The 13,442-nt window shown below is 48.0% G+C and overlaps 1 protein-coding gene across 4 annotated transcripts in view; it reads right to left on the bottom strand.

Annotated features, from left to right (window-relative positions):
* Positions 1 to 13,442, bottom strand: part of nrbp1 (nuclear receptor binding protein 1) — a 30,521-nt gene extending 17,079 nt beyond the window's left edge. The window contains exons 1-5 of one of the 4 annotated variants that reach the window (XM_062966687.1): positions 13,227 to 13,442; positions 12,730 to 13,042; positions 790 to 912; positions 509 to 610; positions 317 to 406 (exon numbers count right to left, since the gene is read on the bottom strand). In XM_062966687.1, the coding sequence (XP_062822757.1) occupies positions 317 to 406; positions 509 to 610; positions 790 to 912; positions 12,730 to 13,023 (609 nt within the window). In that variant the 5' untranslated portion in view covers positions 13,024 to 13,042; positions 13,227 to 13,442. Of the gene's footprint in view, positions 1 to 316; positions 407 to 508; positions 611 to 789; positions 913 to 12,729; positions 13,136 to 13,226 lie in introns of those variants that run through there. The other 3 variants (XM_062966689.1, XM_062966690.1, XM_062966688.1) reach the window with 3 other exon arrangements.

Below are 13,442 nucleotides of genomic sequence, written 5' to 3'. Positions count from 1 at the left end.
ATGTGCACCTTACTTATCCACTATTGCAACCTCATTGTTTTTAACTCGATGTTTTAATACCGTGTTGTGTTTTTATTTTCCCGGTTATTGTGTATATTTTGTTATTGGTTTTGTTATTGTTCTTTGATGTTTCATATTTTATCATTGCTTTGTATTTGATTTTGCTGTAAGCCGCCCCGAGTCCCCTTCAGGGGATATGGAGGCAGGATATAAACGTATTATTATTATTATTATTATTATTATGTGGGGGTGTGTCAGCTCCAAGGCCCCCCAGAAGAGAGGTCTGTGGGGAGAGATGGAGGGGAGGGGGACTTGCCTTCTCATTCATGGTCTTGTGGTTCTTCTTGGTCTTCTTCAGGAACTGCTTCAGGCTCCCGGAAGACATGTACTCTGTGATGAAAATCACCTGGCAGCAGAGAGGAGGAGGAAGGAGGAGGAGGTGATGCTGCTGCCTGGCCTCCCATGCAGTGGGGAGGGGAAAGTGGCGGGGTGGGGCGGGGGCACTTACCCTGGCCTTGTTCTCCTTCACATCAGCCCAGTACTTGTGGAACTTAACGATGTTCAGGTGTTCCAGCTGGATCAGGTTGTCAAAGACAGCTTTGACCTTCTCCTGTGGGGAAGCGAGAGGGAGGAGAATGAGCCCAAGCCAGAGGAAGAGGGCTGCATCACGGCCTCAGGGCCTCTCCCCTCCCTGAAACCCCTTCCCAAGGACACCCACCAGCCACCCCAATGGGCCTCTGCAGGGCCACCCCCCTCCCAGCCCCCACCTGCCACCTGAGGGCTGCCCACCTCCTGCAGCTTGAAGTTCTTGCGTTCCGAGAACTGGACCTCGTTCCAAACCACTTCCACGCCTTCCTCCGTGTCCATGGCCAGGTAGGCGCTGTCGATGCCCGGAACATTGCGCTGATTCACCTGGATGGGACAAGGCCAGAGGGAGTCAGGCAGACGTGAAGGCCCGGCTCCTACGTTCCGCTACTACATCCCCCTCCACCCAGCCAGGTCCATGAGGCCGGCCAGGGGCCAAGAGGGGAGCGAGGGTCAGACAGTGGACCATTTATTTATTTATTTATTTACAGCATTTATATTGCTCCCCTTTCACCCCGAAGGGGACTCAGGGCGGATCACATTGCACACATAAAGGCAAACATTCAATGCCATAACATAGAACAGAGACAGAGACAAGACGCAGGCACGGGCTGGCCTCGAACTCATGACCTCTTGGTCAGAGTGATTTGTTGCAGCTGGCTTGCTTTCCAGCCTGCGCTACAGCCCAGCCATGTATTGCTATCCAATTCCACTCAAAAGCAGTCCAGGAAAACACAAAGGAAAGGGGGGAAGCCAACTCAGCAAGACACCGGCAACTGGACTGCAACCCCCATCAGCCAGCACAGCCTTCACTGAGGGAAGATGGCGAGATCAGAACCACATTGTTCAGGAAGCCAAAGGCTCAATGGGTGCTTGGATCTCCATTATATTTCAACGGCTTTAGGGTAATAATAATAACATAATAATAACTTTATTTTTATACCCCGCCCCATCTCCCCGAAGGGACTCGGGGCGGCTTACATGGGGCCAGGCCCAATAAAACAAACAAAACAGTAACAAAGCAATAAAACAATTACCCCAGTAAAAAACATCAGCATCAATAAAAACAATCATTAAAATCAACAAGCAGGATACAGTGTTAAAAACAGGAGACTAATTCGTAGGTCCCAGGCGAAATGCAGAGTGATACGAAATGGGAAAAGGAAATTTCACAGTTGGACAATAAAGTGCGGTATAAAATGGCAAGACAACAACAATGGGACTATTATGGAATGGACAGATAGATCAATCCAGCAACAACTAAACATCGAAGGCCTTTTGAAACAGCCAGGTTTTTAAGCTCTTCCGGAAGGAGAGGAGGGTAGGGGCCTGCCTGATCTCTCTAGGTAGAGAGTTCCAAAGCCGGGGGGCCACGACGGAGAAGGCCCTCTCTCTCGTCCCCACCAACCGTGACTGCGAGGGTGGTGGGAGCGAGAGAAGGGCCTCCCCCGACGAGCGAAGAGAACGTGTGGGTTCATAGAGGGAGATGCGGTCTCTAAGGTAGGTGGGTCCCAAACCGTTTAGGGCTTTGTAGGTGTAGGGTACTAAATTGTTCATCAACTGCACCGATACCAAAACATTTCAAAGAGTTACAAATAAATAACACTGTAGGGAGAAACAGAACCAATTCTTGCATTTCAACCATGGAGCCTGAAGAGTCTGGTCAACAAAAGGCTGAAAATGGTGCAATTCAAAGGCTTCTTAACAAGCTGGCAACTCACAGCTCACCAGGTTTGGGGAGCACAAAACGGAAAAGGGCTCAAGCATTGCTAAAGTGAAACCAATTGGCTCATGACAATGACCAGCCTACCTGCAAAACTAGCTCCTTGTTAAGAAATCCTACCCAGAGGCCCATTTGGATCAGCACCCTCTCCTTCCCACTCCTGATCAAGGAGAAATCTTTAATGATCTTCAAGAAAGACCGGGACTTATTTACTCTTTTTGCACAACATTAAAGGCAAGCCAAAATTCAATCCTTATGAAAAAAATAACAAACCTAGATAGAGGAACATTATTAAAAGCAGAGGTTTACTGGTACAGTAGAGTCTCACTTATCCAACATAAACGGGCTGGCAGAATGTTGGATAAGCGAATATGTTGGATAATAAGGAGTGATTAAGAAAAAGCCTATTGAACATCAAAATAGGTTATGATTTTACAAATTAAGCACCAAAACATCATGCTATACAACAAATTTGACAGAAAAAGTAGTTCAATACGCAGTAATGCTATGTTGTAATTACTGTATTTACAAATTTAGCACCAAAATATCACAATGCATTGAAAACATTGACTACAAAAATGTGTTGGATAATCCAGAACGTTGCATAAGCAAGTGTTGGATAAGTGAGACTCTACTGTATTATCTAAAGGGAGTAGAAAACGAAGGGTACAAATTAACAGACAATGAGTGTGATGTTCACAGAATAGTTTTTGTTGTTGTTAGTGTAGGTTTGTGTTAAGCCAATGTGCTTGTTTTAGATTTATTTTCATAAGGCATTGTAGTTTGGGTGTTATGTATTATTAGAATTTGTTTTCTTTGCAATTTTCTTGTTTTATTTTTGGATTTCTATTTGCTTCTGTGGGCTTCCTCTGGTCCCCCACGGGGCCACTAACCAGTGGGGACCGTCTCTATGCCCTCCTTCACCCAGCCTCCACACTGGGCCCCACCTGCACCCCTCACCTGCAATTCCGACGCACAAACTTAAGCTCAAAATATGCTCCTTATGTAGTGCTCTCAGAAACACAGGGTATACAGAACACAAACGGTATGATCCATTGGGTCCAAACTCATCACAGCCACAAATATTACTTAAACAAACATACCTGACTCTGGGCCACATCTCTCACTGCCCGAATAATATCTCCACTAACTTTCCAAACATCTCCCCATCCAGCTGCTAAACACACCTGTCCTTTTGAGTGAAGGTAAATGGAGCTGGAGTGGCTCTGCCCAGGCTGGCCTTATGTCCTGGTTGGATGGACAGACAGACAGGCAGGCACTGTATTTATGTCATTATTGGGCTCAGAAAGAAGATCAGAAGGCTTCCTCAGTGCTGGGGCACCTCAGGACTCTCCGGTGGGGCTAACTGGGGAAACTGGATGGGGGAATGGGGTGCACAAGATGTTTGTAAGCTGCGGCGGGGGAGGAGGGTCCCTCCAGAGATGACTGGGGTTCAGTCCCTTGGAAGGAAAGTGGTCCTAACAAGGCTCTGGCAGAGAGCGGAGGGAAGTCAGAGGTCCAGCCTGGAATAGAATCATAGAATAGTAGAGTTGGAAGAGACCCCATGGGCCATCCAGTCCAACCCCCGGCCAAGAAGCAGGAAATCGCGATGGCCATCCAGCAGTTGAACATCTTGGGACTGATTTTTGAGTAGACATATAGGATTGTAGAGAAAAAAGTGCAGTACTAGATACATTTGATAATCCCGAGCACAATCATGTAGGCATGTAGGAAAATCACATTTTTGTGACCCTATCCTGTTTCCCCTAAAATAAGACATCCCCGAAAAATAAGACCTAGTAGAAGTTTTGCTGAATTGCTAAATATAAGGCCTCCCCCAAAAGTAAGACCTAGCAACGTTTTTGTTTGGAAGCATGCCCGGCACCTGCCAAACAGAAACCAGAAAATGCAGAATTGGTAAATGTACGTACCAGTTGTACATGGAAATAATGGTAGTAACAAGAAATTCTTGATAGGACTCACAGTTTGTCTGGTTATGCTGGTTTGTGATAACTACTGTACAGTATATAATAAATGTTCATTTTTTTTGTTCAACAATAAATGTGAATTCTTCTTCATGGAAAAATAAGACATTCCCTGAAAATAAGACCTAGAGCATCTTTGGGAGCAAAAATTAATATAAGTCACTGTCTTATTTTTGGGGAAACACGGTAGGACTTTACCCCTTGAGGTCTTAAAAGCATGTTCTGGTTTTGGAAACTCATCCTTGTAGAGGGGTGAAACATGGCAGGATAGCCACTCTTTGCAACACATGATCTGGATGAAAGTGCTTCCAAAAAACTGATTGCATTTTCAGCCTAATGCACCATTATGACTAGTTGTGTCCGACTCTGGGGTTTGGTGCTCATCTCCATTTCTAAGCCGAAAAGCCGAGGTCATAGAATCAATAATCTCATGTCCAGTTCTGGGCAAAGCAACAGGGACATGAACAAGCTTTAAATCATCCAGAGAAGGGCCAAAGGTAGGAAATTATGAATCCCTCTGAAAAGTAGATTAGGGAGCTGGGGATGTTTAACTAGGAGAAGCTTGACAGAAGGGGACATGAGAGCCAGGCTTAAGTTACTGAGAGGATGTTCCACTCAGGAGAAGGCAGCCTGGGCCTCATCCACGTTGGACTCCTTCCTTCACACTGGGAGGTCAGAGCTGGTCCTCACAAAGGACGGCAGGGAGCCATTCATTTCATCAAGCAGCTGAAGACATGGCTCCTTCAGTGTGCATTTGAACAGCCACCAACATGATAGAACTTATCTCTGACACTTTGCCTCCTAGCTCGTTGTTTCCCTTCCTATTTACCCTATTCCACATTATTTCAGCTGACTCTTTGACACTGTCCATGCACTTTATTAAAAGGCCTTGAAGTCATGTATCTTCTTAGGCCCGACCCCCTTTTTCCCATAGTGGTCGATGTTTGTATTATTAATTCACTTGCTTGGTTGTTATTTGTTTTATTGTATGTAATGTTTTAATCAATCATTTTATTTGATTGCTGTATCTTTGTTTTTCGTTTTTGACATGTGTTTTAAACTGTTATACTTTGTTCTGTTTTGGGCTGCGCCCCCATGTTAGCCGCCCCAAGTCCCTTCGGGGAGATGGTGGCAGGATAGAAATACTAGCCAGCTGTGGCGCAGCTGGCTAGTAACCAGCTGCTATAAATCACTACTGACCGAGAGGTCATGAGTTCGAAGCCCGGGTCGGGTTAAGCCTCCGACCATAAATAGCCCCGGCTTGCTGTTGACCTATGCAGCCCCGAAAGACAGTTGCACCTGTCAATTAGGGGAATTTAGGGACGCTTTATGCGGGAGGCTAATTTACAACACCATAAAACTGCCAGCAAAACACGAGGAAAGGAATGAGGAAGTACAGCCACTTCTGGACGGTGAAGCAACAGCTCCCCCTGTGGCCGGAATCGTGAAGCTGGAAAAATGTTAAAAAATGCCTCTGAGTCTGTCTAATGTATGTTGTTTGTCTGTTGGCATTGAATGTTTGCCATATATGTGTTCATTGTAATCCGCCCTGAGTCCCCTTCGGGGTGAGAAGGGCGGAATATAAATACTGTAAATAAAATAAATAAATAATAATAATAATAATAATAATTATTATTATTATTCAGCCAAACCCTCCCCACCCTTTGCAAGCCTCCCACCTCCTCCTGCAAATGCTGCCAAAGACCCGGGTTCCTTGAGAAGGAAGAGCAGCTCCCTGCCACACTGACTGAGAGCAATGAGGCTGCTGCTGGCTTAGGGCCCCCGGAGGCCCTCCTCCACCCCCTGGGCTTCTGTGCCGGATGTGTTCCCCGTTCCCATCCAAGCCCTAGAAGGGACTGCCTCCCCCCTCCCTGCCCTCCCTCCCTCCCGAGTGGGCCTTGTGCCCTGCTTCCCTTTCCAGGCCATGCCAAGTGGGCAACCTTGGGCCTCGGGGGCAGATGAGGCAGTGGCCTTTCATCAGGGCTGCATTCCTCCCGGTGCCTCTCCCTCTCCTGGATGCCTGCCACTTCCTCGAATGGCTCCATTCACTGTGAGTCATTCAGGCCACGTCATTTGTTTTGAGGCTGCCGGTCTACCTGGCCAGGCCCTGCCAGAGGCCCCAGAGGCTCTATCTATCTCCTGGAGGAGATGGGGGACAAGGGCACTGGACCATCATTGGTGGGGAGGGATGAGGGCAAGAAGCGAAAGGCAGCAAGAGAGCCAGCACAGCCAAAAGCAAAAGAGCAGGAGAAAGCAAACAACCCCCTGGGATCTGCTGACGGTCCAAGAAAAGGTTCAAGAAACCAGACCCAACAAAACTGCCTGCCTTTGTTTATATTCTGCCACCCTTCCAAAGCAACATCAAAGGATTAATCCAAGGCCAATCCGACCAACTGCAATTACTTGCTAGGGCTGCTGGGAGACACAATACAACTGTCCTTGGGGATGGACAACATAACACCCCCCACTGGACTCCCAAGGCCTGTATGGCTGTCTGTATGTCGAGCTTAAATTGTGCCTTCCTGTCTGGCCCCTGAGGACCTCTTTCAACTTTCTATAACTCTGATTCCTGTTCACTTCTCCTCAAGAGACCCAAGCCTAGATTTGTTGGAAAGAAGCAGCCTTCCCTTCCTGCACCCTTTTCCCAGGGCATCAGCTGGACATTTGCGACACAAATGGGCACCCTGCTGCTTACTTGGGTCTCCAGCTGCCATGACCCTTTGACACTGACCAAACTGATGGACAGAGGGAAGCACATCCCACCACTCCGATGCAAGACCCCCTTCTGTGGACGAGACTCAAGTATTGTTCCAGAGAGGTGAGGCTATGAACTGGATTGGGGCCTGCAAAGCAGAAGCTGGCCAGGGCACAGAACAACGGCCCAGGAAGCAACTGACGCAAAAGGCAGGCCAGACCTCCAGACACACGTGGGTAGCGCTTGGCAATGGTGGCTTGCCCGGACTCAGTCTCTGCTACTTCACGGAGAGAGAGGTTTCCTGCCCACAGAAGAGGAGAGCAGAGGAGGGTCCCTGAAGCCCCCAAGGCCAACCCAGGCGCCACCAGCAACAAGAAAGGGCTTCTCCCAGGATAGGACACATGTGTCAGGCACTGCTTGGTTGAGGAGGCAGGACGATGCTACGATGCTCCAAGCCTCCCGCACAGAACACAGGGCCCTACTGGATGTCTCCTCTGATCTAGCTGCAGGTCTGCGGAAGAAAGCAAGGCTCTCCGGAACCGGGCTGCATCCCTGCCCCACTCATAGAATTTATTTATTTATTTATTTACAGTATTTATATTCCGCCCTTCTCACCCCAAAGGGGACTCAGGGCGGATTACAATGAACACATATATGGCAAACATTCAATGCCAACAGACAAACAACATTCAGTTTAGACAGACACAGAGGCATTTTTAACATCTTTCCAGCTTCACGATTCCAGCCACAGGGGGAGCTGTTGCTTCACCGTCCACTGGTGGCTGTTCTTCCTCATTCTTTTCCTCGTGTTTTGCTGGCAGTTTTATCGTGTTGTAAATTAGTTAAATTAGCCTCCCGCATAAAGCGTACCTAAATTTTCCCTACTTGACAGATGCAACTGTCTTTCGGGGCTGCATAGGTCAACAGCAACCCGGGGCTATTTTTTTTTTAATGGTCGGAGGCTTAACCTGACCCGGGCTTTGAACTCATGACCTCTCGGTCAGTAGTGATTTATTGCAACTGGTTTACTAGCCAGCTGCGCCACAGCCCGGCTATTGGAAGAGATCACAAAAGCCATTTGGTTCAACTCTAATTTTGATTGGCAGGAAGACAGAATCCAGTCCTTCCTGACAGATGCCCATCCAGCCTTGGCTTAAAAACCACCAGAGAAGGATATTCCACCGGACTCCTAGGCAGAAATATATTTCACCTGGAACATCCCTTACCATCAGAAAGTTCTTGCTAAAGTTTGGGTAGAATCTCTTTTCCAAGCAAGAGATCTTTTTCCACCAGCTGCCCCCCCCCCCCCACAGGACCCCAAAAAGTGATCAAGCCCCAAGAGCGGCCTGGGGAGGGACCACTGCTGCGCCCCTTCTCCCATCCCATGCCACAAAGGCCACCCGACAGCAGCTTCCTAGGAAAACGTCCAAGGAAACCACAAACTCCCTGAAAGAGCTTCTTCTCTTCTATCTTCCCCTGGCTGGACAAAGAAAGGATTCCTTGTGCAGACACACACGGGAATGTGCACACCCACTTTCTTCCACCCCAGACCCAAAGTGGGAAAGCTATAAAGCCTGACTGATTGGGTGGCTAATGAGCTCTGCTCCCCGAGAACAGAGCCTGCTTTCGAAGGCTGCCTGAAGCAGGAGAGAGGAGGCAGCCATGCTCTGGAATGGGAAGCAAGCCTTTCCGAGGCCACAAGAGTGACACCCCAAACTGGTCCATTTCATCCCAAAGGGAAGGCTGCAATGCTGTGTGGGACCTCAAGCGCCCCCAAGGCCCCCCTGCTCCAAGAGCCCTAGTCCAGCAGTGGGACAGCTACTGCCCCCCCCCCCCAAACCACAGGCACTCTCGGCCTTCTGACCATCACCTGACAACTGCATGAATGTTAAGCTCCACTTTGGAATCCTGCCTTCCCATTTCTGGATTATGCTCCTTCCTCTGACATATCAGCAGCACAAAACTATTCCATGTTTTAGGAGAAAAGCTTGCACAGAGATCTTTGCGATTAGGAGTTTGGCTGAATTACCGGACAAACAGGGAGCTCAGGGTTTGACGTCAGAAGGCTGCTCTCCAGCGTCACAGGACTTTTTGTAGGGCTGCCTCTGGGTCTGGCGGTTTGTTTGCTAGCATAGTTTGTGGATGTACGTAGCAGAGGATATTGTGGGTGTGTTTGTTTCTAATTTAATTTTCTAGTTGGGTGCAGGAGTTACTTACGTAGCTGTGTAGTTTCAACATCATATGCTTCTTTCTATAGTGCTATAGCTCAACTTAATTATGTGTATTTCTTATGTTTTTTTTTTCCGTGTCAGGGGCGACTTGAGAAATTGCAAGTCGCTTCTGGAGAGAATTGGCTGTCTGCAAGGATGTTGCCCAGGGGACGCCCGGATGTTTTCATGTTTTTACCATACTTGTGGGAGGCTTCTCTCATGTCCATGCATGGATCTGGAGCTGATAGAGGGAGCTCATCCACACTCTCCCCGGGTGGGATTCGAACCTGGCACCTTGCAGATCAGCAGCCCAAGGCTGTAACCCATTACTCCACCGGGGGCTCCGATTTCTTATGATTAAAAAAAAAAGTATATCGAATAATATCAACTGAATGCCTGCCATTCAGGCAGGGTGCTGGTCTCATTTCTAAGGCTGGCAAGAGCTTCTTCTGAGGAATCTCTCAACATTGGGAGACTGTGTGTGTGTCCAGCTCCTGTCCCAGTAAGAGAAATAGGCAGAGCACTGGGGCAACTGGGAGCAGGGGGGAAGGGCCAGTCTCCAGGCACTGGCCCACAGACACAGGGCAGAATGGGGCACCTGGCTTGGAAACAGTGTTCGGGAGACTTAGGCCCCTTCTACACTGCCATATAATCCAGATTATCAAAGCAAATAATCCACATTGTCTGCTTTGAACTGGATTATCTGAGTCTACAAGGCAATATAATCCAGTTCATAGCAGATAATCTGGATTTTCTCTGGCAGTGTAGAAGGGGCCTTAGGCGGCTACAAACTGAACACGAACCAACAGTGTGACGCAGCTGCTAAAGAGGCCAATGCCATTCTGCATCAAGAGGAGACTGACAGAAGTCTCAGTCCCACTATGACCTCCTCACCTGGAGTAATAACAACCCTGTGTCCAGTTCTGGGCAGAACAATTCAAAATGGAGATTGACTCTCTTAAGGGGGAAGGTATCCAGAGAAGAGGCAAAGGCCTAGAAGACAGGAATCCCTCTGAGGAGGAGCGGCTGATGGAGCAGGGACAGCCATGTCTTTCAACGTCACTATGTAACATGAGTTTTGTCCCTGGGTTATAAATGTCATCGTTGCCTAAGCACAGGGTCTAAACCAAGCATGGGCTAACTTTGGCCCTCTGGGTGTTTTTGACTTCAGCTCCTACAATTCCTAACAGCCTTCCTCCATCTCATCAACTCACTTTAGTTTTTGCAAACTAAGTTCAAACTGTAAAACTAGTACAGTAGTTTGAACTTAATTAACTCTACAAGATAAGAGAGGAGATATGTGAATACGCGAAAGGATGTCATAAGGAGCTGGCTTCCTTTCTGCTGCCCTGGAAACAAGGACTCAGAGCAGTGGGTTCAAATTACAGGAAAAGATATTGTGCCAGAACTTCCTGGCTGTAAGAAGAGGCATTCAGCAGTGGAACTCTCTGCCTCGGAGTCTGATGGAAGCTCCTTCCTTGGAAACTTTTAAACAAAGGCTGGAATGCGACCTGTCTGCGGTGTTTTGATGGTGCTTTTCCACCATGGCAGGGAGTTGGACTAGATGGTCTTGTCCACCTCTATTATTCTATGATTATATGAGATGGCAGGGCAGAATCTTCCCTATCCCAGTTGGCTCTGACAAAAACAAATGCTTCAGCTTCTCTGATCCTTGTTTCTTTACTAACATGAAGTAAAATTATTAGAAATTGATCAGACATATAAACATAATTAAAATGCATTCAACATAAGACACGTCATCCAAAGACAAGGCCTAAAGCTGTTCCATAATCCATTGCACGATTTCCAGGTAAAATTATTGCACTGCGCTATTTATCAAAGGCCTGCTCCCAAAGCCTGGTTTTTATTCTCCTTCTAAAGGCTAGGAGGGAGGGGGGGCTGATCTAATATCGCTAGGGAGGGAGTTCCACAGCTGAGGGAGGGGCCACCACTGAGAAGGCCTGTCTCTCCTACTAACTAATCCAACTTGCGAAGGAGGTGGGATCGAGAGTAGGCCCTCCCCAGATGATCTTAAACTCCGAGGTGGTTCATAGGGGGAGATACATTCGGACAGGTAGAATGGGCCAGAACCGTTGTTTTTGTTGTTATTATTATTATTATTATTATTATTATTATTACAGACAAGGCGGTCGCTGCTGTCCACTTTTGGTCTAAAATCCGCTTTCGGATTGTGTGATTTTAACTGATTTTACTTGGGATGTCTTAAATGCTATGGGTTTGACCATTTTTAACACTGTGTTCATTGTTTGTATGTAGTATGTTGTACTTTTATTTATTCATTTACATCATTTATTTATATACCGCCTTCCTACCCTAGGGGGCCCAAAGCAGTTTACAACATAATACTGTAATATGAACAATGAACATAGTGTTCGTAAACCGCTTTTGGTCCCTTAAGTGAGGAAGGCGGTATATAATTAAATGTAAATAAATAAATAATTAAAATAACATAACATAGTTGCTTGTGCCCCCTTTCTATTTGCTTGGTTTTGGACTTGTTTGTTGATGCAATACTTTTGACACAAAGTAAATAAATAAAAATAGAGATATGACTAATGATATACCATTACATAATGATATATAATGGTATCTCTAGTGGTTGATGTTGTATTATTACTCATTTGTTCTGATTTTATGTGTTTTACTGTATTTTTTAAAATGTTTAAATTGTTTATTTAATTTGATTGATGTTATTATTGTTTTTGTTTTGATATTCGTTGTAATTGTTTTGTTTTGGGCTTGACCCCAATGTAAGCTGGCCCGAGTCCCTTTGGGGCAATGGTGGAGGGATAGAAAAATAAATTATTATTATTGGGGTTGTTGTATGTTTTCCGGGCTGTATGGCCATGTTCTAGAAGTATTCTCTCTCCTGACGTTTCGCCCACATCTATGGCAGGCATCTTCAGAGGTTGTGAGGTATGGAGAAACTAAGGAAGGAATGTTTATATATATATGTGGAAAGTCCAGGGTGTGAGAAGAAAACTCTTGTCAGCTGGAGGCCAGTGTGACTGTTGTAGTTAATCACCTTGATTAGCATTGAATAGCTTCATCTCCTGGCTTCTTCCTGCCTGGGGGCATCCTTTGTTCAGAGACGTTAACTGCCCTTAGTTCCCATGTCTGGAATTGCTCTGTTTTCAGAGTGTTGCTTCTTATTTACTGTTCTGATTTATGAGTTTTTTTAATACTGGTAGCCAGATTTTGTCCATTTTCATGGACCTTCCACAGATATATAAACCTTCCTTGCTTCGTTTCTCCATGCCTCACAACCTCTGCGGATGCCTGCCCTAGATGTAGGCGAAACGTCAGGAGAGAATGCTTCTGGAACATGGCCAGACAGCCTGGAAAACATACAACCACCCTGTGAACCCGGCCAGGAAAGCCTTCGACAACACATTATCATTCTTATTTATCTCCTAAGCGAGGGCGGACATAACCCAGGAGGGTCTCCCTTTCCACACTCCCCCCTCCCCCGTGACCCCGCCTTGCCCCCTGAATGAACCCCGGGCTGACCTCCTCGCGGCGCTTCTGCCACCGGCCGCAGGGCGACTCCTCCAGGATCTCGGACTCGTCCTCGCTCTCCTCCTCCTCCTCCTCTTCTTCCTCCTCCTCCTCGGGCTCCTCCTCGCCGGACTTGGCCTTGGCGGGCGCCGGGGGCGAGGCGGAGGAGGAGGCGGCGGCGGCGCAGGCCGGAGGGGCCTCGGCCTTGGGCTCCGCGCCGCCCGAGTTCGTGCCGCCTCCGCCTCCGCTGCTGTTCCCGCTGCCTCCTCCGCCTCCGCCGCCTCCTCTGGCCTCTCCGTCAGACATTACGGAAAGCGGGAAGGGACTGAGACACAAACACAGAGAGAGAGACCGAGAGAGAGAGAGAGAGCACGGTCAGAAGGAAGGAGGAAGGAAAGAGGGCGGCGGCGGGCTGTGACGTCATACGCCCGCGACGCCACGCCCCCTCGCAGGAAGGAAGGGGAGGAGCCCCGCCGCTACCGTTGCCATAGCAACGTCCTGAGGCCTACCTCGACTCCCCGCCCGCGCTGGAGTAGTCACCTCACCAACGGCTCCTCTCACTCCCCTAAGGGCGGCCTCACTCCTTGCTCGGTGAATTAGGGCGGCCTCGCTCCACGCTCTGGTTCCGCAGCGGCGCCCGGAACGTGGGCCAAGCAGCAGCAGCAGCCGCCTCCTCCTTCTCCTCACGCGCAGCCGGACTAGAGAGGCACAGCAATACGCTCCTC

The sequence above is a fragment of the Anolis carolinensis genome, unplaced genomic scaffold (genome assembly GCF_035594765.1).
Source record: "Anolis carolinensis isolate JA03-04 unplaced genomic scaffold, rAnoCar3.1.pri scaffold_27, whole genome shotgun sequence".
In the NCBI taxonomy this organism is placed as follows: Eukaryota; Metazoa; Chordata; class Lepidosauria; order Squamata; family Dactyloidae; genus Anolis; species Anolis carolinensis.
The sequence above is the reverse complement of the archived record's forward strand: the minus strand, read 5'-3'. Positions and strand labels throughout refer to the sequence as shown.